This window comes from Marmota monax, unplaced genomic scaffold, assembly GCF_021218885.2.
Source record: "Marmota monax isolate L192 unplaced genomic scaffold, Marmota_monax_Labrador192_F-V1.1 WCK01_AAM20220418_F8-fsc00031, whole genome shotgun sequence".
In the NCBI taxonomy this organism is placed as follows: domain Eukaryota; kingdom Metazoa; phylum Chordata; class Mammalia; order Rodentia; family Sciuridae; genus Marmota; species Marmota monax.
The window spans coordinates 19359713-19386079 of record NW_026695197.1 but is presented as its reverse complement, the minus strand read 5'-3'; the positions used below and the strand labels follow the sequence as shown (position 1 = coordinate 19386079).

The 26367-nt window shown below is 47.0% G+C and overlaps 1 protein-coding gene across 3 annotated transcripts in view; it reads left to right on the top strand.

The window, feature by feature from the left end:
• Myo5b (myosin VB) overlaps positions 1 to 26367 on the top strand; it is a 312210-nt gene that overhangs the window by 203257 nt on the left and 82586 nt on the right. For all 3 annotated transcript variants that reach the window (XM_046428405.1, XM_046428404.1, XM_046428403.1), the window contains exons 13-17: positions 6274 to 6396; positions 7255 to 7338; positions 15956 to 16111; positions 16858 to 16955; positions 22868 to 22954. In XM_046428405.1, the coding sequence (XP_046284361.1) occupies positions 6274 to 6396; positions 7255 to 7338; positions 15956 to 16111; positions 16858 to 16955; positions 22868 to 22954 (548 nt within the window). The remainder of the gene's footprint in view (positions 1 to 6273; positions 6397 to 7254; positions 7339 to 15955; positions 16112 to 16857; positions 16956 to 22867; positions 22955 to 26367) is intronic.

Genomic DNA, 26367 nt, shown 5'->3' with positions numbered 1-26367 from the left:
GCATGCTCCCCCCTCAGTCTCTCTGGAGATTCCTGTCAGTGGCCATCTCCTCCAGCTCCATACCTCCAACCCAAAGGCATCCCGGGGTCCTGTGTCCAGCCCAGGCCTCTGGGGGTACTGGGCCGAGGTAGCTCTTCAGCCTTGCTTTAGGCCATTTCCAGCTCTCAACTCTCTTCCCTTATGGTGAAGGTGAAAGTCGAGCACAACTGAGGGCAGTTACCCCTATATGGGTGGACCTGGTTCTGTGCTGAAGAGTTTAATGAAGCAGGCCCCAGGGCATGGTCTCCCCATTTACTCACAGCCTCTCACCAAAATCAGGGCTTCAGGATGGCCTGTTCTGCAACTTAGCAGCTGCCTAAAGACTTACCCTGCCCCTACTGCAAGCTGGTGGGTTTGCTTTGGTTTATCCTTTGAAGATCTGATGGGAGTGTTAAACCAGGGCAGTGGGAATACTGTCCCCAGTGCACAGACGGGTGTGGTGTCAGATGGACAGAAACCTCAGACGGCTGTCCAAAGGTGGGACACAAGCCCCTGGAAAGGCTGGAGCAGTGCTGGGCTGGAAACAGCGGCTTCTGGGAGTGGGGTGAGGAGGCAGCAGTTGGTGGGAACAGCAGTGGTTCAGGAAAAGAGGCCCACAGTCCAGGCCGTGTACAGCACCCAGACTTCTGCACTGCAGCACGGGATATGTCCAAAGGGCACCCTCACCCTCCTATCTTGTTTCCTTTCTGCATACGTGCCACCTGGGGCATCATGTTGGGAAAGGAAAATAAGCCTGTATTTCAGATTCTTGCCACTGTTTTTCATCAAACACCAAAATGTTTTGCACAGCTACTAGATGTCTCATTGGGAGGGAAAAGCTCATGGGAGAGAAGGGAAGGGATCTTAGGGAAGAGTGATGATGAGATCATGTTGGGAGGCCCTAGGCTCCAGTGAGCCGGGGGACTAGGAAGTCTGCATGCAGGGCCAGCATTTGGAGTCTGTGGAAGGGGTCTGGACCACAGTCCAAGGAGAGCAGAGTCACAGCTGAATAGCATTAAGGGCAGTTTGGGTGCCCGGCCCTGAGCTCTGCAGCCACTCTGATCTACCTGAGGCTGCTTGGACGGTTTGCAGAAAGCCTACGTTTCCTCCTCATGGAGCTGGTGGGAGCTTGGAGTGTCGGGATGCTGGATAGAGTACTGTGGATGTGACACATTGAACCTCACTGGTGACCACGGTCACCTGTGTTGCTAGAGACATGAGATGAACACCGAATAAAGGAATGAGACAAAAGCCCATGATGAGGGAGACAAAAAAGTACCAGATTTAATTGCTCTGGGAATTCTGGATGATGGAGAATAATCTGATGCAGCTTCTAGTAACAGGTGGCTTTAAAGCCAGCAGATGTTATTGTATTTGTCAAAACTCATGCAGTTGAACCCTTTAAAAGCAAGCATTTTACTGTATGGAAACTGTACTGTATTAAGTGACTTTTAAAAGGCAGTGGGCCTGCTGGGCCCTTCTGGAAGTGCCATGGCTGTGAGCCTGAGCAGGTGAGGATTTCCCGTGGAATTGGTCACAGCTGGGCAACTTGGCTTCTCTCAGGACTGATCCTGTTTGACTAAGAGCCACTTTAGACAGGTCCCTTTCTTCCTCCTAAGATCCTCTGCAGAATGAGAATGAGGTCACACTTAAAGAATCGAGTTCTCTGGCCCCTGGGTGACAGCACTAAGCCAAGTAAGGGTTGGACTGGTAGTGTGAAGCCACCCGCATAAAAATCACTCTGGAGGAGATGAGCAGGGGCCAGGTCTGAGCTGGGGCTTCAGTGGACATGAGCTGGCTGCAGACTTCAAGGGGCAGCTCACAGGTTCTCCCCAGGCCTGTGACGTGTGCCAGGACCTGCAGGGAGGCATAGGGACCAGAACATGAAGGCACTTGGGTTCCTTCACCAGAAATAAAACCAGCATCTTCAGCTTAGCAACGAGACCTCGAGCAAGTCACAAACCACAGCTGTCCCTCAGTTGTCCAAGGGCGGGAGGCAGAAAAGGGGGTGTGTGCTCCCAGGAAATGCTCATTTCCAGGCTGCTGTGAGCACAACTCACCTGCACCAATGGGATGCACTTTAAGGCTGCCTCGAGGTCCTCTCCTAAATGGATTCAGACTGGGTATTTCCTGCCCTCCACTATCCTGTCCATTGTCTCCTCCCTCTACGGGGGACAAGCTAGTGTGTGCTGTTAGGATATGAGACTTTAGTGCTTGCTTTCCTCATGGGTGACATATTTGCATTTTAGCAGGAATCTTCTGGAAATACCTTAAGCTCTGGGAGCAATGGTGATAAGTAAAAGTGCAAATTGCTGCTGCAGGCCAGAGAGGTGTGTGTTTGGGGGGGGTCCCCAAAAGCAGATCCAACAGGGGAGGCAGGCTCTTCCCTCTCTGCCCTGTGAGACTAGGATTCTTCCATTTCATGGAGCCCAGTCCAGCCCCGCCTGAAGAAGCTATTGTACCATTTTTATGACTCCACAGTGACATCAGGCTAAAGGCAGTGGGGCCACTGCACTGCCTTCTGTTTGCTCATCCAGGGACAGCTTGCTGTCAAGGACATTTACTCTGTCCAGATCAAGGGTTCAGGGTTTCTTCAATGGCCCCAAAGCTCCCCTAAGTGAAGATGGAGGAGGAGCCTGGGGCAAGGAGGCAGAAGATGTGAACTTCCTGGGAGGACAGGGCTTTGAGGAACTTGGCAGTAAAAAAGCCACCTCTAGTGTCTTGGAATGAGCCGTCCCAAGGGATTTGTCAGACAGAGGCCAACCTTCAGTAATTGAAGGTGAGGATGTGAAGATGGAGGCTTTGACCTCCTTCCTAGAGGCCTGGCTGTGAGGAGCTGTAGGCAGAGGTGGGTGGGATGCTGGCCTGCAGAGCAGGAGGGTGGGGAGGCTATGGATGCAGATGTGCTTCTGGATGTTTGAGCAGGAGATTGTGATTTCCTGCTTGACAACCTCCATTTCCCTGTGAAGAAGGAAACGGGGAACATGCCTAGAGGAGGTAGGTCAGAAACTGCAGAGGATGGAAAAAGCAGGCACGAGAATATGAGTGCACAGGTGTTTGCTGAGGTCAAGGACTGTAAATGAGATTGAGGGGTCATCAAGGTCATCTCCCTGCTTGGATGTGGGAGCAGCATCTTAATCCCCAGAAGTGAGTCTCAGTGAAGCCTGGTCCTAGTTTCTGGCAGCAGTGTTGGTGAAGGGAGGGTGAGTTGATGTGTGGCTTGTTCCAGCCTCGGGGTGAGGAGATGGAGTTGAGGGATGCTTGAGCTCTCTGCATTTGGTGCTCTGCGGAGCATGGGGTGGGGTGTGGTATTGGGAGGCTGCCTACAGGGTGCAGAGGAGGGAGTCGCCTCCTCCTCAGAGAGTTATAAGAACTGCAGAGTCCTGGACCCAGCTGGGCTTCTGTGATGGCCAGGAGGGAGCAGAAATTCTCCTCAAAGAGCTTGAGGATCCAGAGGTCCTGTGATGCAGTGGTGAGATGAGAGGTCAGCAGGAGTAAGAGGTGCCAGGAAATGAGAGGTATGGGATGGAATGAGAAAGTGGTGGGGGAGGCAGTCATTGGTGGCAGTGGCCCAGGAGGATAGGGATATAAAACAGATGAATAATGGGCTGTGAGGTCCTCAGCACTCATCTACTATCTGTTGGGGAAGATGCTAGCCCCAGGTGACATGATAGAATAGTTTCTGCTCAAGGTTCCATTGTGGGGGGGGTGGGGGTGGGGGAAGTGGTCCTTGGCCATAGGATATGATCAAATGCTACTGGTGGAAGAAGAGTTTAGGGAACCCAAGGGCTTTCATCCCCAACCCTGTTTTTTTTTTTTTTCCTATTTTAATAACAAAGAGTAAACTTGGTTTGTTTTGTAAATGGCCTTGTTGAGAGAGAACGCATATCATGCCACACAGTTTATCCATTTAAAGTATACAGTCCAGTGTTTTTTGGTTTATTCACAGAGCTGTGCAACCATCACTTCCACAGTCAATGTCAGGGTATCTTCATTACCCCAGAAAGAAACCATTAGCAGCCATTGCCCACGCTTCCGGCTGTCTCCTTGAATTTGCCTGTTTGGGGTATTTCATATAAATGGAACCTTCACTTTTTTTGTGTGTGCGCACGCGCTTGGGATTAAATCCAGGGCCTTGTGCATGTGAGGCAAGCACTCTACCAACTGAGCTATATCCCCAGCCACCTTCACTTTTTGATGTTCCATTGTTGGGGGGTGGAGGCCAGCACCATACTGGCAGAGTTTAGACCTGAGGACAGCTGGTCCAGGGTTCTCTCCACACTTTGAGTGTCAAGAAGCTGATATGAGGTCATGTGCGGATTTCTTTCTAAATGACTTGAAGCATCTTCAAATTCCAGAGCTTCTGATAGCCATCATCCACATTGGTCAAAATGCAAGATTCTCTTTTTCCTATGGCTGATTAAAATCTACTTTCGTGGAAAGAATCCCGGAGATTAGTGCCGCCTTCCACTCAAACCTGCCTTCATGACTGCCTTGAACTCTATTGTCAGGCTGAAAAGCAGAGTGGCAAAAAACACATGCCCCACAGCCAGCCCATCCTGGCTTGGGGCTTCTCCTCAGCTGAGTGACTTGGGCTAATTACTTAACCTCTCAGCCTCAGTTTATTCCTAAAGTATGTGTATATATAATGTAAGGATTCAAAGCATTGATGAATCCAAAATGTGTAGCAAGCTTCATGACAAATAATACTAGCCAAGGCTCAAAGCACTTATCTAAGAATCTTAATTGTTTTGAATTTTTGCTGGTTCCTATTTTTAGTTGAAGGTGGCTATGGAGTGAAAGTTGGGATATATGTATACACATGACCTTGACTGTTGGTCTTCTCTGCTTATCAATTCAGGCCAGTCTGAATTAGTGATTATGTAGGATCGATTGCAGAGTCTTCTCATGGAAGTTCAATTTTTTTTTTTTTTTTTTTTAGGTGATTGTTGCTAAAAGATATCAGTGTTGGCTTAGGTGGAGCTTCTGCTCATGGTCTGCTTTTCCCAGTCTCACACTCTCTGGCCTGTTTGGTCCTGACAGCCCACCAGGCTGACCCCTCCTTTCCCCACACCTGGTGGTTCTAAACACAGAACACTTGGAGACAAATATAAAATAGTGTATATATAGAAAATGCTGAATTAAATATATTTTACTGTTTGCCCAACACAATTAATAGCTTCTTTCAAGAAAGCATTTTCTTTCCTTGAATTCCCAATGGCGCGTAGCACTGGGGATTCAAGACTAGTTGCTCCACGTTGAATCTTGAGAAAAATGTTTGCTTACAAAGGATTAAAGAAGTTTGTTCCCAAGTACGTAAGCATTTTCCTTAGGGCACAAATTTTATTAGCAAAGCCCTTTTTAAATGGTTGCTACAAGGGTCACCTTCAAACCCTGTCTGATCCAAATGTGCAATCTAAACTAATGAAGGGCAAATCAGTTAACCCCTAACTGAGGACTGCACCAGTTCTGACCATGGGTGTCGAGGATGACAGGAGGGAGGCCCTTCCCACTGGATAAATTGCTGTCATCTTTGACAATTTGAATGGTGGTTATGGTGTTTTTTATGTTTTCAATGAAGCAAGATGCTTGTTTACTTTTGAAGCTATCCATACAGATTTTAAGAGGGGCTGCCCTTCAGAATTCTTAATGTAGGGAAACCTCTAAGTCTGAATTGATATTTGTGAGGAGGCAGAGATTGTCCCAAGCAGTTCAAGCACTAGGCACTTGGCAGGAGTAGAACCCAACTGTGGCTTATGTGTAATGACAATACCCAGAAACCAATTAGATGATGTGTGTTAGAGCTCAATTGTGAGGAATTCCAAAGAAGAGAGATGCAAAGTCGGGATAGAGCAATGGGCCGAGTCTGGAAGCTGGTACTTGGATGGGCTTAGGAGTAGGGTCCCCTGAGTGAGCTGGAGGACAGGGGCGTGTTCATGACACTGCAGGAAGAGGCATCTTCTGGTGGCTTCATAGTGACTCTGCCTCCATCCTCAGCCTCTTTGTACTTCCTGCTTCAGCCAAACAGTAGGTCCTTTGAGGCTCAGCATGCTCCCATGGGGGCCAGCCCCACATGCTGGGTTAAGGGTCTCCTCAACGCCCATGGTACACTTATTCTTTCCACTGTCCAGTAAAGGTCCCGGTTTGAGGACTGAATCCACTTCACAGAGCCAAAGTGCTGACAGACTGTCCCTCTGCAGTGGCTCTTTGCTTTCCTTTTCACAAAAACCTCTGTTCTGTGCTGTGGCTCTGCAGGTCCCCAAAGGAACTGACCAGAACTGGGCGCAGAAGCTCTACGACCGGCACTCCAGCAGCCAGCACTTCCAGAAGCCCCGCATGTCCAACACGGCCTTCATTGTGGTCCACTTTGCAGATAAGGTGGCTGTCCTCTTTGCCAGCTTTGTACTCTCTTATCCCCACTTTAGGCAGAGTGGGGTTTTTAGGCTAAGCGAGCTGTCCTTTGTGAAGGTGGCTATGGAGTGAAAGTTGGGATATATGTATACTCATGACCTTGACTGTTGGTCTTCTCTGTTTATCAATTCATGCCAGTCTGAATTAGTAACTATGTAGGATCACCAAGTGGCCCAAGGTGTCAGGTAGGTTCCCGGGCACCCTTCCTTCCCCACCCTGCCCCATCTCTGGTATGCCAGACTGCTGAGACATGGCTCAAGCTCATGGGCTGTGGCAGTTGCTGGTCAGATGCGTCATCAGTGCTATTGAGAGCCATTCTGGGAAGAGCGCAGCCTGTAGAGCTGTTAAGATCCCTCCGTCCCAGAGCTTGAGAGGAAAAGAGGCTTGAAAACAGAAGGGTAGCATGTGGTTTGCCTTCTTACATGGGACAGGGCTCCTCTCCTAGTGATGGGTGTGGACACAGAACTTTTCTAAATGGGTTGCTTAATTCTCAGATTGTCTATCACCTAGCGTCTTGTTAAAATGCACATGGCTCAGTCCACTGCGTGGCTTGGAAGCTGCATTCAGAGCCCTGAAGAGGCCTTCTGTTATTGGGATTTCCGTTTAAGAAAATATTTTCTTGCACAAAATGAGTACTAGCTTCACTCTGTAAATCCTGATGGCTTATGGCATTTGCATTTTAAACAGGAACTTGTGTGGATTTCCCAGCTACTCACAGCTCTTTTTAGAACATGCTACGTGGATGAGATGAAAGTACTCACGAAACTGGGGGGGCCTGGTCAGACTGAAGCCCTGATGCTTGTTTTTCCTTGCCTTGCGGCCCAGGTGGAGTACCTCTCAGATGGTTTTCTGGAGAAAAACAGGGACACAGTGTATGAAGAGCAGATCAACATCCTGAAGGCCAGCAAGGTAAAGAGCACTGGGTATGGGGCCAAAGGTAGCCCAGTAGTAGAGCGCTTGGATAGCATGCACAGGCTGCTGGGTTGATCCCCAGCACTGAAGAGAATGGGGATCGGAACAAGGATGTCCATGGCCAGATCTGGGATGGGCGGCTGGTGTCGGACCCCTGTGGAGTACAGGAAGGCAATGATGTTGGGTCAGGTGAAGGGGCTCATTGGTTATTTCAGTTGGAAGACATTTGACTGTGGCCTAGTGGAGGGAAGAAAGCAGGGTGTGTAGTGGTGGGGCAGAGCCCAGAGGAAGGACATGGGAAGGTGCAGGGAAGATGGCAATGAGGGACAATGGTGAGTGTAATGGTGAAAACTTTACTGTCCTCCATCTCCTACCTGCAGATGTGAGATTATCTAAACTCCTTCATGTCCCTCTATTTGTGTATTCCATTTTTGTCCAGTAGTCTGCAGAACCTCTCTAGGCAAAAACTTAATGGAATATGAGCTGAGGCTTAAGATATTTAAATCTACTACTTCAGACTTTGTTATCTCCAGGATTTTAGCTGTTTGCCTGTCGTTACAGAGCAAGGAAAGAACAGATGCTGTGTGCATTCTATGGGTAGAGGAAATAAAGTCCTCGTTCACTCGCACACTGCTCACCCACACACATCTGTTATGCACCTGCCCATGAGGTATTGCCCTAAACCCACCTGCTCATTCAAAGGCAAGCACAGCAGATTCTGCCTTCCAGGTGCTACATTCCCATGGACTGTGAGTGGGCAGATAGGTCGATGCACACAGGTGACTTGAAGGGAGAGGGGCATGGAAAGGAGTTGCATCCAGGAGAGGACTGTGAGCCTGCATTCTAAAGGCCAACACCGAGACAGATGCTGCTGGGGCTTCAGCCCTTCAGAAGAAACCAAGGGAAGGGAAGGACTTTGCAGGATTTAGGAGGCTTTCTCCCAGACGATGTGGCAGTGAACTCACTGCAGGGCCTGATAACAGAGTAGAAATGACAGATTAATTTCTCTTTGTGATAAGCTTTAGATGAAGGCAATAGGGTGAGATGATAGAATGGGGAAAATACACATATACAGAGCAGAATGGACCCAAGGATATAAGGCCAAATAAACCCTGTTGTGTCATGTGGCCCCTGAGGTGGGGAGAGGAGGGAGGGAGGATTTGAGTCAGTAGCAGCATGTGGACTTGCCCTGCCCAACCTCATCTCTGGATATCTCCAACATTAGAGAACAGTCATGAGCCCCTGGCTTTGGGTAGATGTGAATATTATTTTGGAGTTCAGCTCTCCATTAACCTCTCAATTCCCCCAACTTTCCAAGTCTCCAGTCCAAGGTGGTTTGTAGGAGTTTTTCCATCTTTCCCAAGGGTGGGGGTGGGGGCAGTGTGGGAGAAGAGCCTCAGGCCACAGAGAAGGGAAAAGCGAATGGTGTGAGCACTGGAGACTCTTCCCTGTCCCATGTGTCCTAGAGTGCCAAGAGACCCATGGCTTCCTGTGAGTCCAACAGTGGCCCTCAGTCCCGGGATGTCTGCTACCTTGACTTGAGTTTCTCCTTTCAAGGAGAAGCAGAAACGAGGGGAAAGGGAAAGAGCTTTGGTAGTTCTTGTTAAGCAGTTTGTTTCCAATACCACCATTGTGTTGTGGGTTTTGAGTGGTTCTCAGCAATTCCAGAACCTAAAAATAAGCATTGCTGATAAAACTCTCCCCAGCAGATCCCCTTTTATTAGTAACTGAGCTCTTTCCCTTAATTCAACTGCTTAACTGAACATTTGTGTGGTATTTTCTGGTAACTAAGTATAGTCAGCCTCATGGATCTTAATCTAGTGAAGATAGTTACTACACACATATGGAAGTCTAAAAGATACACGTTGTCATGATATATAAGAAGTTCTGTGGAAGGTCAAGAAGGTGCTGTGGAAAAGGAAAAGCGTCTGCTGGGGGCCAAGACCACCCTCAGGTTCAGTAGTTGGCTACCAGGACTCGGAGCTCGGCCTGCAGTTGTACTTGCTGTGATGTGAGTAGAGACAGCGAGAGGACAACTGCATGGAGTGAGCAGGCACAGGGTGGCAAGAGTCTTCCCTTGGTGGAGTCGCATAAGATGTGCTGAGCTCCACCAAGAAGCAAGTGTGCTACTGGTGAAACCTTACCAGGAAATGTTGCCCAAGCCTAGGTGTCCAGGGCTTGAGGTCACTTATGTGGGCCACCTTTGCCTAGCATGAACCAAAATTCTAGAATCCCAAGAGGAAAATAAGTACTCAACATTAACCAAAATGCTGGTATAATTGGTGCAGGCCCAGTGAACCAGTCTTATCAGGAATGCTGAAGTCCAAGTTCCCAAACACGAGAAGGCTTGACCTTGTAAACAGGCCTTCTAAGGAAAGCACAGACTGTAATACTGGCTCTTTACAGAGGCATCATTTTAGATTGGGGATGTTTATTAGAAATGAAATGTAGACTCGTAAAAATTCAGATACTACATAGATAAAAGTCACCCCTTCCCACTCCTTGACACATCTTCTGATGAATTCCTATTCTGCATGTGTGAGCACGTTGGTATGTCTTTAAGATTGAAATAATCGCTATGCATACCTTGTCTTCTAATTTTTTTTTACTCATTATTTTATCTTGGCCATCTTTCCACATGAGTGCACATCTTCTACTTTTCCTATTTTTTAAAAAAACTACTGGCACTTTGCTTTTCAAAAACAGTGGCAGTGAATGCCCTTTATGTGTCTCTCTGCTTACTTGTACAATTATGTCTATTGGCTAAAATTTGAGAAGTGGAACTCATGGTTCAAAGGGCATACACACCAGAAGTCTGTAGATACTGCCGTGCTAGAGGGCACAGTAGGTCTCTGCTCCCCTCTTGGAACTACCTTCTTCCCGATCCACCCACCATAGCTCTAGCTTTCCCTCACCAGCTCATACTTGTAAAGATCCAGTGCCATGTTGCCTCCCCACAGCTCCCTGAGATCCAGTGACAGTGGCCAGCAGCATTCAGGTCACCAGGCAGGGCTGTGGGCAGCCAGAACCCTTCCAGCCCATCTTCAACATCACCAAGGACAGAAGGCAAAGACTGACACTGGGTCACCATGAGCCAGTCCACAGGTGGGCTGCAAACCCGAGAGGGACTCCACGTGTGCTTTCAGTTGTTTGGACAGATGGCGAGTCTGACAGCATCTATCATTTTAGCCTTTTTACAAATCCTGGTTTACCAAGCCTCTGCCTTTTTTGTTAAAGTTTCACGGTGTTCACAGCAGTCCTCCAAGACACGTTTCTAACTGTGTGTTAGGGCATCTTTCTAGGTCTTTATTCTCCCATGTAGAGCCACCCAAGTGGCTTCTGGTTTTGTTTTTACTCATTTTCTTCTCTGTAAGCGCAGCTCGGTCTCAAATCCTTGTGTAAATTCAGTTGAACTTGAAGTACTTTTATTTTATAGGAGACTCCTGGTCTTTTCCCTCGGTGAGGCATCCCTGATAGGAAACCATCCACTTTTCATGAATAATTAAGCAGTATGAGAGGGCAGACTCCCACCTGCCTGGGAGCCCTAGGGATGCTTAAGGAACTCCCACCAAGAGCAGAGAAATAAGCTCGTGTTAATGAGAGTGTAATTAGGAAAGCCAGTTACACTGCCTAAGAGGTTATAATGTAGCTAATTGCTTTCTCGGCTATCACAGAGCTATAAATAGTCTTAAGAAATGCCTCTTTAAGACATGACTTCAAGTTATTAACAGATTCATTTGTTCTAAACACTATAAAGAATGGCAGCTTCTCCCCTCATTTTTATTATAAAAAGGAATATTTCATTAACCTGTTGGGGGTGAGGGAGGAAAGTCCCAAAAGGGAAATAGTTTTTTTCTGAGGACAACAAGCAGTGGGTCACGTGTTTGTGCCAGTAAGAGCTGAGCTGAGCCCGCAGGTCTGACGTCACTTCTCTGCTCCGTGCTGGCAGTAGGGGTCTCAAGAACTGTATAGTCCGGAGCCATTCTTGGCTCAAAGGACTTACCCTGAGCAGAGACAATCCCTGAGGTATAGGAGTCATGGTAGAGTAGCTCAGGCAAGCCCCAAGTGTCCCTTTCTGTCTCCTTTCTGCCTTGTATGGTTTGACCACAGCTCTCAAGGGGAGGTCACGTGGACGAGTCTTTAAAGGCTACATACGTGCCATTTGCAGCAAACATTTGCCTTTTTAACATTTTAATTTTTTCAAAAAATCAGCTTAATTGAGATAGTCAACATTACAAAAGCTTGTTCTTAAAGGTACTTGGAGTGCTGCTTATATGTGCTGGTATTTGAAAAGCTTCTAGAAATACACAGAACAATGAGGCCTCTGTGTAAGAAAACTTCCAGGTGATGGAACAGTGTCACCATCCTCTTTCCTCGGAGGGAAAGTACATGTTACTTCTTCCAGAAAGTGAAGTGCCCAGTCTCTCTCAAAACCATTTTAGGGACTGAGGATATGGCTCAGCAATATTTGAATGCTTGCCTAGCATGCATGAGGCCCTAGGTTATATCCCCAGAATCTCCCTGCTCCCCACCCCTCTCCAAAAAAAAATTGGGTTAACACTCATTTAAACATAATGTTCCTTATCTAAATTTCAGAGATTCCCCACAGGGTTGCATTTAATTGTATAAAAGAGTTAATTGAAAAGAGAACCTATTTTTTATTGTCTACAGCAATAGTATTTAAAGATAAGATTCTAGGCAAGATATCACCATCAAACTGCTTTCCTAGTGTCTTATTTTAGCTTCATGTGTCTGTTACAAAGGAAATCTCTTTTGTATTCTTATAAACACAAGTGAATAGGTGTGATTTCCAAGGTAACAACTTCACAGAGCACTGTAATTGATGTTTTCTTAAACTGTCAAATGGTCTTTAGCAAGTGTTTTGTGCCTCTCTTAATCCTTCTCAGATTTGCCTCAGGTTTTGAAAATCTCTATATAGGTTTCAATATTAGAGAATTCCAAAGTCAGTACTTGTGGACATGTTTCAAATACGTGACAAACACAACTAGGGAAGTGCTTAGCTGGTGTTACGTGTGACTTTTTCAGTTAGAAGACAATGACTTTAGAAAGGCCCAGGTACACACCATTACCCACTGAGTTGAAGGACTTCCCTGTTCCTGGTCAGCTGGCTTACAAACAGGTTTCTCAGTAACTCTTAATAATATTTAACAGCCTAACTGGAGTTAGTAAGTTGAAGAAATTTTCTCCCCTTCACCCAGCAGTGTGGGGTTTTATTGTATTATGAATCCTTTATCAAGCACCTAATTTGCAATCTGAGCTCAGGTTTGTTTATAGTCTGGACACTCGTAGAGGAAGAGGTCCTTCTGCCCCAGCCCTCTTGGAGGGTTGGGTGAGTAGGGTAGGTACTTGATGCTTTTGGCCTGAGTCTGTCCCTTCCAACCCAGGGTTGTACAAGTTACCTCAATCTTTCAGTCACCTGGTCAACCTAGACTCTACCTTTAGGCACTAAGTCTATGCAACAAATCCTGAGTAGAATATGTAGTCTATATCTCCTCCCCCAAAGTTAATGTTCCCAAACTCACCTACGTGTTCCAAGTGCAGAACTCAAATTTTCCAGACTTGGTGTTGGTCATGTTTATACCCAATGATACACAGATGCCAGCTTAGGTTACAGTCTGACTTGGATAGTCTTCCAATTCTCTTCTTAAGTTATATAGCCCTGGTTTCACATATAAAATGAAAAAGGTAAGATGGCTTTTCTGAAGCAAGAGAGGCTGAAATTTTGAGATAATTTTATTGGCAAGTCTGATTTCAAAGTTCCTCATGCAATTTTGATAATGTTTCTGACCTTAGGACTTCACAGATTTTTTTGTACAATAAGTACTCTTCGGCTAGGGATATAGCTCAGTTGGTAGAGTGCTTATCTCACAGGCCTTGGGTTCAATCCCCAGCACCAACAAAAAACAAACTATTGATCACTTCTGTAAATTAGACCCCTTTACCCATTATTATCATGCAGATTGGTAATTTCAGCTCTTGTTCTGAGCATCTTAGAAATCCTTTCAGGAGTATGGATTAGATTAATTGAATCAGCCAGTGTTTGGTTATTTGCCTGAAAAGCTTAACCACAGGATGTCTTTGAAGTGTGGTTTGAAGGTGCAGTTAGCCCCCATTCCCCCCATCGTTTCCCTGTGGAGGTTTTGCTACACCAGTCTAACCTTACCTGTGCTTGGGGAACCAGTCCTGGGAGCCCTCTGGGCTGATGTCTTGTCCTCCTCTCCGATCCTTTCTGTCCCCGTGTTCTCAGTTAACTCATGCTGTGGTGGCTTTCTGCCATAGATGGTAAGGACTGACAAGTTTTAAAGCAGGGGGTTCTGGATGAGGTTTGCATTCATGGCAAACTTTGGCTGCTTGTAGAGTATGTCTGGATGTGGGTGTGATTCCTGACCCAGGGGAAAGCTCAGCAATGCTGAACCAGGGAAGCAGTATTCTGATTCATGCAGGAGGTCTGCTGACACTTAACATCCAGCAGAGCCTAGTACTCAGTTGAGACAGGAGGTAGGGTGAGAGCAGATCACCAAGCTAGATTTCAGAAGGCTGCGTGTGAGGATAGTTTGTGCCATGTTGAACTGGAGTTTCCACTGGAATACACAGAGGAAGGAAGATGCTCAGCAGACAGTTGGAAATATCCATCACGGTAATGAAAAGATCCAGGCTTGGGCCTGGCACGATGGTGCACACCTGTAGTCCAAGTGGCTTGGGAGACTGAGGCAGGAGAATCAAAGCCAGCTTCAGCAACTTAGTGAGGGCTTTTCTCATTAACAAACAAAATGGGCTCCCCAATGGCTTGGTGATTAAGCACCCCTGGGTTTAATCCCTGGTAACAAAATAACAAACCAGACATTAGTAGAGGATCGAGAGTGATAATGGAAGCCACTGGCGTGAAGTAGATTGTCCGGGGACAAGTGTTTGAGAGAAAAAATGGTGGAGATGCTGATCTGGCAAACAGCAGTCCAGAGGAGGGAAGTTCAGGAATATGGGTCAGTGGAAGTTGCTGGAAAGAAACAGAAAGGGAGAGAATGGACGAAGTAGGGCTGCTGTCTCAGGAAAGATCTCCAGAAAGGAGACGTGGGCCAGTGGGCCTCAGAGGGGACTGGTAGCATGAGGAATGAGACCACAGCGCTACTACCTGCTGGTGTTGGTAAGCAGTTCGGATGCCTTTCAGTACATGGAGAGGAGGCCGAGAACATACTTGATATATATTAATTATTATGAAACAGGTGCTAATATAATGGTTTTATATTACTCTTAGGATTAAAAACAAAAATCTTTACCCAAGGTCTACATGAGCTGGTCCATCCCTCCTTCCCTCTCACTGTGTACCCTGTAGCTGTACCCACTTCATGTTAGTCCCCTAAATGTCCCATATTCCATGCATAGAGTCACTTCCACCCCAAACTTTCCTACCGCTCAAATACCCCACTAGCTCAAACGCCCCTTCCTAAGGCAACACTGGTTTCCTCCACACCACTGTGATGGGTTTATCTTTATTACATGTTCCTTTTCATTAGAACATCATCTTGTCATTACGTGGAGATGATTAATGATTTAGAGGAATCATCAGGTTCCGTTCCCTCATTTTATACATGAACAAGTCAAAACCAAGTCAGGTGAACGGGTTTGCCATAGGTCACATAGCTGTAAGGGTAACCTCAGAGGCTGTTTTATTCACTTTGTGTTGCCAGCTTCCAGCACAACTTTTATTGTTGTGTTGATGTTAGTATTGATGAACAGATGGAAGAACTAGTCAATCTAACTTCTAGATTCAGTGACCTCATTTACTTTTTCTTTAATTGTAGATGGACACAATGACTTTATGTGGTGCTAAGGATCGAACTCAGCGCCTCACACATGCTAGGCAAGCACTCTACTGCTGAGCCACAGCCCCAGCCCCTCATTTCCTTTCTCTACTGCAATAGCTCGTAGAATTGAGTACCTACTGAAAGCACCATTATTACGATGTTGGTATATGAATTTTACTCAGATGTTTAAAAAAATCATGTATGAACCGTCTGTTTCTCTGACAGTTCACCAATTCCCTGCCCCTTGATTATGCAGGCTTCCCCCACCCCTTGTGCTGGGGATCAAACTTGGGCCTAACGCATTGCTAGGCAAGAATTCTACCACTGAGTTACACCCCCAGTTCTTTCCCTTCCCTTCTGAAGAAATAATATTTATGACTTTGAAATGAATGCATGAAGAGAGGAAGATGATCCATTTCAAAGATGCTGTGAATAGGAAGAAAATTGTCACCTTTTGGTAGCTAAAACTTGGAGACATCTGACTTCTTTCACTTAGCATAATGTTCTCAAATGTACTTATATTGTATCATGTGAGAGGAGGTCATTCCTTTATATTGTTGAATCGTCGTCCACCCTATGCGTGATAACTACATTTCTCCATCGATCTGGTGGTGACCATTCCAGGCATCTCAACCTGGTAGCTCTTACGCACAATGCTGCTGTGAACGTTGTTATATGGGGTCTTGTGTGGACGTGTTTTCATTTCTCACAACTATGTGTTGACTATTTGGGGAAAAATTGAAACAAAGTATGAGAGATCTGGTTTTTGTTTTCTTTGTGGTTGTTTCTAGTTCCCATTAGTGGCCGACTTGTTTCGTGATGACAAGGACCCTATTCCTGCCACCACCACATCAGGGAAGGGATCGTCTTCGAAGATCAACATTCGCTCTGCCAGACCCCCCATGAAGGCCTCCAACAAGGAACACAAGAAATCTGTGGGCCACCAGGTCAGCTCCAGGCCTGTGACCAGAAGCTGAGCTCCATGGTGCATGGGGCAGGGTTGGCCTCTCTGTAGATTAAGGGCAGCTGCAAGGTCAGGGAGGCCACAGTGACCTTAGCATTGGCAGCCCTGGTCACTAAGCTTGAGCTTTGTATCTTTTGAAGAGGAAACTGCAAAATCTGCCAGAGAGGACTAGCAGAAGAGCCAGGAAGGGGTATGAGGACAGCCCGTGAGTGCATTACCCCTGAGGCAGTGAAGGGCTGCAGTAACTAGTGGGGAGGTGAGAAAGTGGACTCTGCAGAGTGGAGAGGAGAGTCAAATAAATCCAGGGATCAGAGGCAAGAACAGCTTCTCCTGCTCCAGGTCACTGTGGGTATCGTGTTTGGTGTCTCCAGAGAGAAGTCCCTGGCAACTGCCACCTGCTTTTATTCCTATGGGCTTGTCAATTCTGGTCATTTTACAGTCACTTCCAGGATGCTCTGGAATGGTGAGGCTGCAGTGCCCCATGTTTAGCACCAGTACCCAGCAGTGAAATGGCTCATTTCCCTTAGTGTTCACCTGCCTTTTTTCTCGCTTGGTCACTGCAGAGTAGGAGTGTCACTGGAATCGCCCAGGTCTCCAAATTTTTTCCCCTGTTCTCTGGGGTTGATAATAGTAACAATGACCACCACCCTCAGTATGAGTGTTTCTTTATCATACATCCAAAAAAAATGTTGAAAATAAACAACTTGGCTCTGGCTTTTGCTTCTGCAGTTCCGCACCTCCCTGCATCTGCTCATGGAGACCCTGAATGCCACCACCCCACATTATGTTCGCTGCATCAAGCCCAACGACGAGAAGCTCCCCTTCCAGTAAGTGCCTACTGGGCTTGGCCAGCCCCCTTCACTCCACCTTGGAGGCTCAGGTGCAACAGGGTGGGCTCAGCCTTGGGAGGCTCTGTAGCCTCCAGCATGGTGAATGGTCAGGGTGAGAAGATAGTTTCCCCATCCGCTGGAGCTTGCCTTACGCCTGAGCCAAATAGAGGCCCATTTAGAAGTATATCCGTAAATGTGGAAGCCTCGTCTCCGCTGGCAAATGTTAAATTCAGACAGGATGGCAGAAATGGGCAGGAAATGCTTTTCTGGCATTGAAGAAACGGCCATCAGATGGCAGGTAGAGAGACACGCAGGTGGTCCTGCTTCTCGCCTCACTCCGCTGCTGCACTTCCAAGTATCCACCTTTGCTTGTGCTCCCCCCACCCCTTGAGACTGTTTCTTGAAGTTCTATCCATACTTCCAGGTACTTGGTGAGGTCAGTCATGTAATAGCAATTCTCAATTTTCTTTGTCCATCTTTGATTCTGCCAAATTCCAGATCAGAGCTTCATGGGCCAGATCACATTCAGGATGGCCAAGGACCAGGCTCTTTATCCTTTCTTTGGTCTATGGTCTAGAAAATGGCATAATCATCCTGATGCCTCATATACCCACCACACCTGATCGCCCACACTGGAAGCTGTGAACTTCTGGTCAGGTGCTGTCCAGTAGAGTTTTCTGTGAGGATGGGTATATTCTGCAATCAGCAGCCAGTGGTCACATGTGGCTGTTGGTGCTTGAAACCTGGCCAGTATGGTTGAAGAACTGAATTCATTTTGTCTGATTCACTTCACATACCACAGGTGGCTAGTGGCTACCATTATTGGACAGTGTAACCCTTGATTCTTCCTTCTCCTTTACTACAGTGTCTGGTCATTGTCCAAGTCCCATGGAGTATACATGAAAACCTAACACATTGGTCTCTTTTATCCCTTGTTCCAGATTCTCTTCATTTTTTCCTTTAAATTTTTAACACATATCAATTGTACATAATAATGAGGTTCAGTGTGATATTTTAATATGTGCATACAGCACAGACTGATAATCCATTCTCCTTTTACCTACCCTATCCCCTAATTCCTGACCAGAAAGACAAGTACCTCATGTTTTCTCTCATGTGCAAGTTGAGAAATGGACCTTAGTTTAGAACTGTGATCCCCAGAGCCCCATCACTCTTGCCTGGAATGCTGCCACAGGCCCTTAATGGCCTCTTCACCTCAGCATTTCTTCTTCCCTTACTTCGAGCTGTCACATGTGCCCTCCTTTTGGCCAGAGAAGGTATACTGTTAACTTTTTAAGAACCTATTCCTATTTGTTCCGTCATTTCATTTTTAGTCCTAGTGTAATTTCTTTTTGTAACTCTCAGAATATCCAAACTGCATTCTATTCTCATTGCTTAGTGAAGCCGGACTTTGCACTCTATGGGCCTAATAGTGGAAGAGAGCCAGAGAGACTGTGTCACTCGGCCTTCTTTGAAGCATCTGATTGCTCCATCTTCTCTCTGGCTCTAAAGCTGTGAGATGTGCTTAGGAATCCCCCTGCATGGCATCCGCTTATTGGCAGGCTCCAGAAGAGGCTGATGAAAGAGCAGCGTGTGTGGAAGACTCTCAGGTGTGAATTGCAGAGCATCCTGCAGGGCCTAGGAGAGTAGAGATGGGCTCCATACCCATCCTACCCCAGCCAGCTGTGACCTTGGGCAGTTCATTCACCGGATCCTGGAACCAGCCAGGAGCTCTGCAGGGCTTTCCTCCCAAATGAGAGGAGCAGCCAGGGATTTTGAAAGCACTTTCTAGTCCTAATATACCATTTTTCTAAGACCCTCCTTTGCCTTCGGGACCAAAGGAAGAACACTAAACCAAGCCAGAAATTATGAATTCTAACCCTGGCTCATTACTGGTTCTTTGGCTAATCATAAACGACTCTTTTTGCTCGATTAATTGTATTTGTAAGATACCCTGATGAAAGAACCCAAGGAGATAATGATTGGGGATTATTTGGGGGTGGGGGAATATTTGTTTAAGTACATCTTGACCTTATTCTAGAAGGAAATGAGTTTCCCATCAACATTCCAATGTTGACATTGGAATCAGATGATTCTTGGTCATGGAAGCCTGTCCTGTGCACGTAGGATGTTTAGAAGCTTCACTGGCCTCTGTGCACCAGATGCCAGGAGCATCCCCGCTGTGAGGACAACTGAGATTTTTTTAAATATTGCCAAGTGTTCTCTTGGGGGCATAGAACCACTGAGAGAACCCCATTGAGAACCACAGTCCCACACTGAATGCTTTGATAACACTCTTATTATATAAAAGTATTTTTCCCTGTGCTGCTTTTACTCAAGAAACATCTATCTTATCTCAGTAGTTGCTGGGCCAGGCCAGGCAGAATGACATTGATATGTCCCCCATGCTTAAGGAGTTGCCCATCACAATAATTGGCATTGCCACAGAAGTGGCTGTCAGCAGCTCTGAGTGCTACTGCGACAGGGACACGAGAACGGTGAAGTGTCCAGGGAGGAGGTAGCCCAGGACGAGTGTCAGAGTATGGGGTCACTTGCTGAAAGACCTGTGTGACTTTCCTGCAGGCCCACCCACGGGTCTCAGGGCAGAGTTGTGAGCTTCAAGCCCAAAGAAAAGGGAAAGGGGTGCAGAATGGATTGAGTGGTGTGTGACTGCCTAGGCATAGCCCAGTTCTGACCCCGTGGGATTCGCACCTGCACCTAGCAGCTGGTGCTCCTCTGTTCCCACACATGTACTGAGGGGCGAGGAGCGTAAACCTGGCTCTCAGCATTTTGACCAGGTGATTTTTTCAGTCCCAGAGTTGCATGTTAATTGTCCTTACCAGGGTCCTCCACAGTTTCATGGTAGAAGGGCTGGTTTTCCATTTCTGGTCGCCTCGTTGTTGACTGCAGGAGGCAGATGGACTTGTTTTCTTCTGGAGAAGTCAGGTTGGAGCTCAGAAGGTGCTGGCTGGTTTCATACCTTCTCTGAGGTTGTGAACAGGAAAAGGGGGTGGCAATATTGTCCTTATAGGTATCTTTTTCCTTTTCTCTTAAAAAAAAAAAAAAAATCCTTTTTTACGTCACATGATTGTTACAACATGCACACGAGTTACAGGCAGATGTTCTCCTGCCTGTGAATGAGGAAAATCAGTTACGAAGAGATCGGGCCTCATGCAGTGACTCCAGTCCTTAGTGGCAGAACTGAGGCCATAAGACATTCTCTCCTATAGTCTCACTCTTTCCCCAGAGCACAGTGAGGACTGTGTCACCATTCAGAAGGCAGAGCAGGCATGAGGAGGCAAGTGGCTTTGCAGAGTTCCTCACGAAGCTGAGTTCAAAAACCATGGGCTGAATGCCTTCATGGGTCCAGATCTACGTATGGTGTTGGGCTCCAAGGGAAGACTTGCCACCCCCTCCTCCATTCTCAGTTTCCTCTGCGATGCTTGGCGATGTGACTTTACACCTAGCAAGTTGGTGCCTGACCATTAGACAGGACAAGGACACAGTCCAGGACTGGGATGTTCAGTGGTCGCAAGGCATGCTGTGGAGGGTGTAGCAGAGCAGGAAGGGCTGTGGCTGGGAAGAGAAATAGTGGTTAAGGAAGGATGTAGTTTTCAGGAAGTATCTTAGTTTCTCCTGCGGGAATGGTGGTAGGCCTGGTAGGAGTAGGAACCCCAGCTGGACCCATAGAGCACACGGGTGTCAGGTGCCCCTGCGTGTGCTCTGTCTACTACACATGCAGGGGGCTGTTTGGCCCTGTGGTTGTGCCAGGCAGAGGAAGATGCTGGTGGGAAGGAGGACATGGGTTCTATGGGTGTGGAACCCTGGAGAGGGTCCCCTGCAGGCCACAGAGCATCTTTCCAAAGCTCAAGCATGACAACCTTATAACTCGGGACCAGCTGCTCACCTTAGAGTGAGAGGAGCAGAGGCTGTGGACAGCAGAGTCTGAAGGCCACATGTGGTCACTTGAGGGACCCAGCAGCCTTTATGTCTTGAGGTGCTCCTTACAATCTGATCCCAGAACAGTGCTGCATCCCATGGAAAACGCGGGGAAAATCAGACAGTGTGGCAGTGGGAAAAGGTAGGCATGTGGTGACTTGCTCAGTCATGCGTTTCCTCTGGCCCTGTGAGACCCTCATGCCTCAGAGCTTTGGTTCTAGTTTAAAGGATGAAATTAAATCGTCTGAAGTGATCATGTAGCTCAGGATTATAACAGCCCTCAATTGTGCCTTACACACTCAAAGTGTCAGTCACTGTGGCCAGCATTATTTGGGACTGGAGGGATCAGGGAGACGGGATGGAGGAGCCCGGTATGTGGAAGAGGGAGGATTTGGGAAGGTCATGGGGAAGAGTGAGGAAGTTGACGTAGGTGCAGGCCAGAAGCAGGTGTGAGTGCTTCCTGAGACCCAGGGCCTTCAGGAACCACAGTGCACCTGCAGATGCGGTGGTAGCTTGCAGTCATCAGTAGCTTGAAAACCTACTGAGTTCAGGAAAGCCCAGGGCACCATTTGCACCATTTGATGGACTTCTGTGTGCCAGACCCGTGGGGCACTCAGCACAAAAGGGCATGGCTAGGGATTAAGAGATATGCAGAGTGATAGGAGGACATAGACAGAATCTTGTGGAGAGATAGGACTCTGAGGGCAGCAACTCTGTCCTACAGAGTTTCAGAATCTAGATGGGTCCAGCTTCTGGAAAAAGAATACCTCAGTCAGGGAGATTGACAGGTGATGACATGGCAAAGGGGTGCCTACGGAGGAAAGCAGGCTGCCTGGTGACATGGTCAAGGGTCCTGCCAAAGCCACTATGATCTCCCAGATCTGTGGCTGTGAGCCTGGTGGATCCTTGCTCCTGCCCTTCTACTTTCAGGGAACAAAAGCCTGGTCCTGAGTTTCCATTGAGCTGCAAGAAGCCAGAAGGAAAGGGAGCATTTGTTCCTCATTGCTACTCATGGAGTGGAGCAGTGTTCTTAGCAAACTATAAGTAGTGACTAAATCTAGATCAGCTTAATTCTTTCTTGGGGACTCCCTGATCATTCAGCCAACCTGACATTTTCCCCTTGGGTTTCTATGAACACTTTCACCACATGTCCTACACTGCCCCTTAGGGAACTCCTCTGTGCCCTCTCTAGTCTTCAAACACATGCCCTCATAAAACCCAGACAAGGTCTGACGGTATCTGTTCCCCCCACACACATTCAGCATGTGTGAGAGATGCTGGGTTTTCAGTGCTAGGCTTAGCATCATAGGGCATGGCAGTGTTTGAAGATGGTACCCATTTTCTATGGAGTTAGGAAGGTAAGTTCTTCATCTATGATTCTTAACTGAGTAGCTGTCATGACCTATCCTAGCCAACAGTGTGTGCCCTTCTGCCAGGCACTGCTCTAGTTGCTTCCACGGGCCATTACATTTAATCCTCGTACTAACCCTGGAAAATGAGTACTGTTATCCATTTCATAGATGAGGGTGCTGAGGCCCAAAGAGGTGGTTTCATTCCCCAAATTACGACTGCATCTGGTAAGTGGCCGTATCATGAGTCCAACGCAGGTCTGCCAGGCCTGAAATTGACTTTTTTAACCCCTGGGCTAAGTAAGGATTACGATGCCAAAGGTACATGGTGTGGACATTGATTTAAGATATTTGACCATGTGGATGGAAATAGGGCAAGCTCAGGAGGGGGGAGTGGGCAGAATTCAGATAAGCAAAGAAGAGGCGGGATTGAGTGTGTGCAAGAGCCTCATTTACAGAACTGGAGATGGCGAGATGGCTCATCCGCCTGCCAGTTGGTGCCTTTCAGCCTGTGCTTTACCCCGACCTTGTGCATGGCCATCCGTAACTCAGTAAAGCAGGCGCCTTATATTATGTTCATTTGCCTACACAAACGCTCATTGCTTATCTTGTTATTGGCAGCTTTGACCCAAAGAGAGCCGTGCAGCAGCTCAGAGCCTGTGGGGTGTTGGAGACGATTCGCATCAGTGCAGCTGGCTACCCATCCAGGTAACGTGCTCCAGCCATGTGCCCATGGGAATGCTGTAGAAAAGCCAGAGGGTATGCCCCCGCCCCCGGCGTCTCAAATATACTGTTAGCTGGAGACAGATACTAAAAAAGTGGAGGACCCAAATTGGGATGCTGACGGCAATTAGAATTTCATTTGGCCCTGAAATGGCACAGGAATCAATATAGTAAGATATTTGGAGGCAGCTTTTCAAAATTCAAGTTGATGTTGGTCTAGGTGATGAGCTAGGTAGTATTTCAAAAGGGATCCCTCCTTTCTTTGATGCCCACCATAGCCCCTGTATCTTTTTCATTTTATTTGGTAAAATATATTTATCTTGACCATTTTTAAGTTGACAGTTTAGTGACATTAGCACATTGACATTTTTGTGCAGACATCACCACCATCCATCTCCAGAACTCCCTTCAGCTTGCAAAACTGAAACTCTCTAGACTCTCAGTTATTCCTTGTTGTAGTTCATTTTTTTGTTACCGTAACAAAATACTTCAGGAAAGCTAACCTTAGAAGGAAAAGGTTTCTAGTTTAAGAGGCTAAAAGGCCAAAATTAGGAAGGAGAGAGAACATCACCAAATAGGAAGCCAGAGAGAAAGTGGGTTCTCCTGATCCCTTCTGAAAGCAGCATCTCCTAAGATGCCTAAGGATCTTCTAGTAGCCCCCACCTGCTAAAGGTTACACCCCCTCCCCAAACCACCACCCCAGGGACCAGGCTTCTAATACATGAGCCCTTGAGAGAGCCCACATCAAACCAGAGCACCCGTCATTCCCTCCCTCCAGACCTAGCAACCACCTTTCTGCTTTGTCTCTGAATTTGACAACTCTGGGTGCCTGATGCAGATGGAGTTTTAAAGTATTTGTCCTCTTGGTGACTGGCGTATTTCACGTGGCTGCATGTCCATGTTGTGGTGTGTGACCAAATGTCATTCTTTTTTAAGGTTGAATAATATTCTCTGGTATGCATATATCACATTCCGCCTGTTTACTACTGTCAAGCCCTTTAACTTTTAATAGGGAATCAAATATGTGGTGGGAAGTTGAATTTCTTCAAATTAAAAACAACAACAACAACAACAAATCCTCATGGTTGACCTGTAGTATGGATAAGACACTGAACCAATCTGGAGCCTGGGGAAGCTATAATAAGTTGTGGCTTTCGCCTGGACACCTCCCTGAAATGTGTGTGGAAGGGTGCATGGCACCTCCTCTTGTTCCCATGAGATACACTGTGCCACTGTCCTACAAGCCAAACATGTGCCATTAATTGGGGCTGGGCTGAGCAATACAGCAGCACAGAGCTTGTGGAGCTGTCCACGAGGACCCTCTGACCTAGGAAGTCCCTTCTATGAGGAGGTGGAAGAAGCCAGAAGTGGGCATGAGGGATTAGTAAAGGCGTCTGCTCCTGTCTGCTTTTTAAAACCCTGCAGGGTGGTCCTCTGGAGCAAGACTAAAGGCTGGGTTTTTTGGTTTGTTTTTAGCTACATCTGTCCTTACTTAGGAAAAAGCAGGGGATATCCTGGGGTCCCTCTCACTTTTTGACCCTGGGGTCTGAACCCAAGTAGCTAACCCCCTGTTGCTAACGAGTGGGGAGGCTCTGGCTTCCTGGATGGAGGCTTGGCATTCCTTTTGAAGGGGACTATGAGAACCCAGTTGCTCTCTGGCTTCTCTTCCCACTGTGCCCTGCATAGGCCTTTTGATTGAGCAGCTGGAGCCCAGTGGTTCAGATCTGAGTTCAGGCCACTGTAGTTATCAGTTCCACTGCCTTCGGATGCCTGCTATAAGCACAGGGTTCAGATCTGACCTATCATCATTCAGTTGAACTGGGAGAGGACCTTAGGTTACTGCCAAACTACCAGTTTCCAACCATGTCCCATGGGCAGCTGGCTCTACTCCTATTCCCAGCTCTTGTGTTTGCTGGGTTCCTGAGGTAGGTCTTGCCCACCAAAGGGGTTTCTTTAGTCCTCTGTCTTTAACCTGGTGTTTCTCATAATCATGTGTTGCAAACGCCTCATGAGTCAGGAAATAATTTTGATTAATTTTGACCAATACACTGTTTTTAATGAAGTAACTTGGGTTGGAAATTGTGTTTAAAAAAAAAAAAAAGTGGTTTGTGGCAGAGGGATGTTGTGGCATGGCCATGTCGGTGTTGTGAGGTGTTGCATGCTCTAAGATGTGCTTTCATGATGGGGCTCAGAAAAGGAGCACCTTTGTCCCATGCTGTATTGTCATTGTGGAGCATCTTACTGCTCAAGTCAGTGAAGTGCTGCACTCCAAAAGAGGTTTGTCAGAAGAGTGGGTTGGGGTCCTGAGAGACCTTCCCCCTATGCCTAGCCTAGACCCAAGACCTGGCTTCCTATTCTTGCCAACTTGTGTATAGGAGTTCAGGGTGTGGAACTGCAGCCCAGGCAAAAGCTGAAACAGCATGGTAGCTGAACACTGTGCTTTGGAGTCAGCCTGGGGTTCAGGTATTGGTTCCCACACGTCTTGCCTGGGTGACTTTGGGCAGGTTAATCTCTGAGCCTAGGTTTCCTTATCTTTAAGTATCTTCACCTCATTGGTTGTGAGGAATGAGATAATGTATCAAAGTCCTCAGCACAGTGACGGTACTTCAGAATTTAATAAAGTACTTGTTATATCACTCAAGATATGAGCAAGAATCTACCTCCCTTTGGACATAGGTATCTGGGTAGAAGACAACTTTACCAGAAATTTCTAGCTTTGTTTTTGTGAAATCCCAATGTGTGTACCCATCTCAAAAAGAGCATACTGAAATTCCTAGGACTCTACAACTAGAAAGGGCGAGTTTAAAAGTTAAAGAGGCTGAGGGTTTAGCTTGGTGGTACAGCATGTGCTCAGCATGTGCAAAGCCCTGGGTTTGGTCCCCAGCACCAAAGTCTGTAATTAGAACTAATATATCCTGTTTCAAACTGGTGCAAGAAAGAGCCACACTCGTGCTTTCAATGAAGAGGCCTGAAGGCAAACGGAGAACCCCAAGGTGTTAACCTTTGTATATAATTCTCACTGGTTTAATGGGGCTTGTAAAGTGGGAAGCGTGGAAAAAACAAGAGAAGCCCATGACAGTGAGGTAGTCTGAGGCTGGTGGAATCTTGGGGAGTCACCTGTTTCACCAAGAACTTTCTAACAGTAGGTTGTTTAATAACAAGACAAATAATTTATAGAAGGTGTCCCTCTGGGGAGTCTCCTTGGACATCAAGGAGAGGCTACAGACTCTGCCCAGGCAGAGGTCTGTGCACATCTGTGCCAGCTCTGATTCATCGGCTGAGCTTCCTCACACCCTCATTGTGTGAAATCAGAGTGACAGTGTGTGCCATCTGCATTCCTACTGGGTTTGCTGTCACAGTGCGAAACAGTCTGTTTATAGAGATGGAAGGGTGGGGAG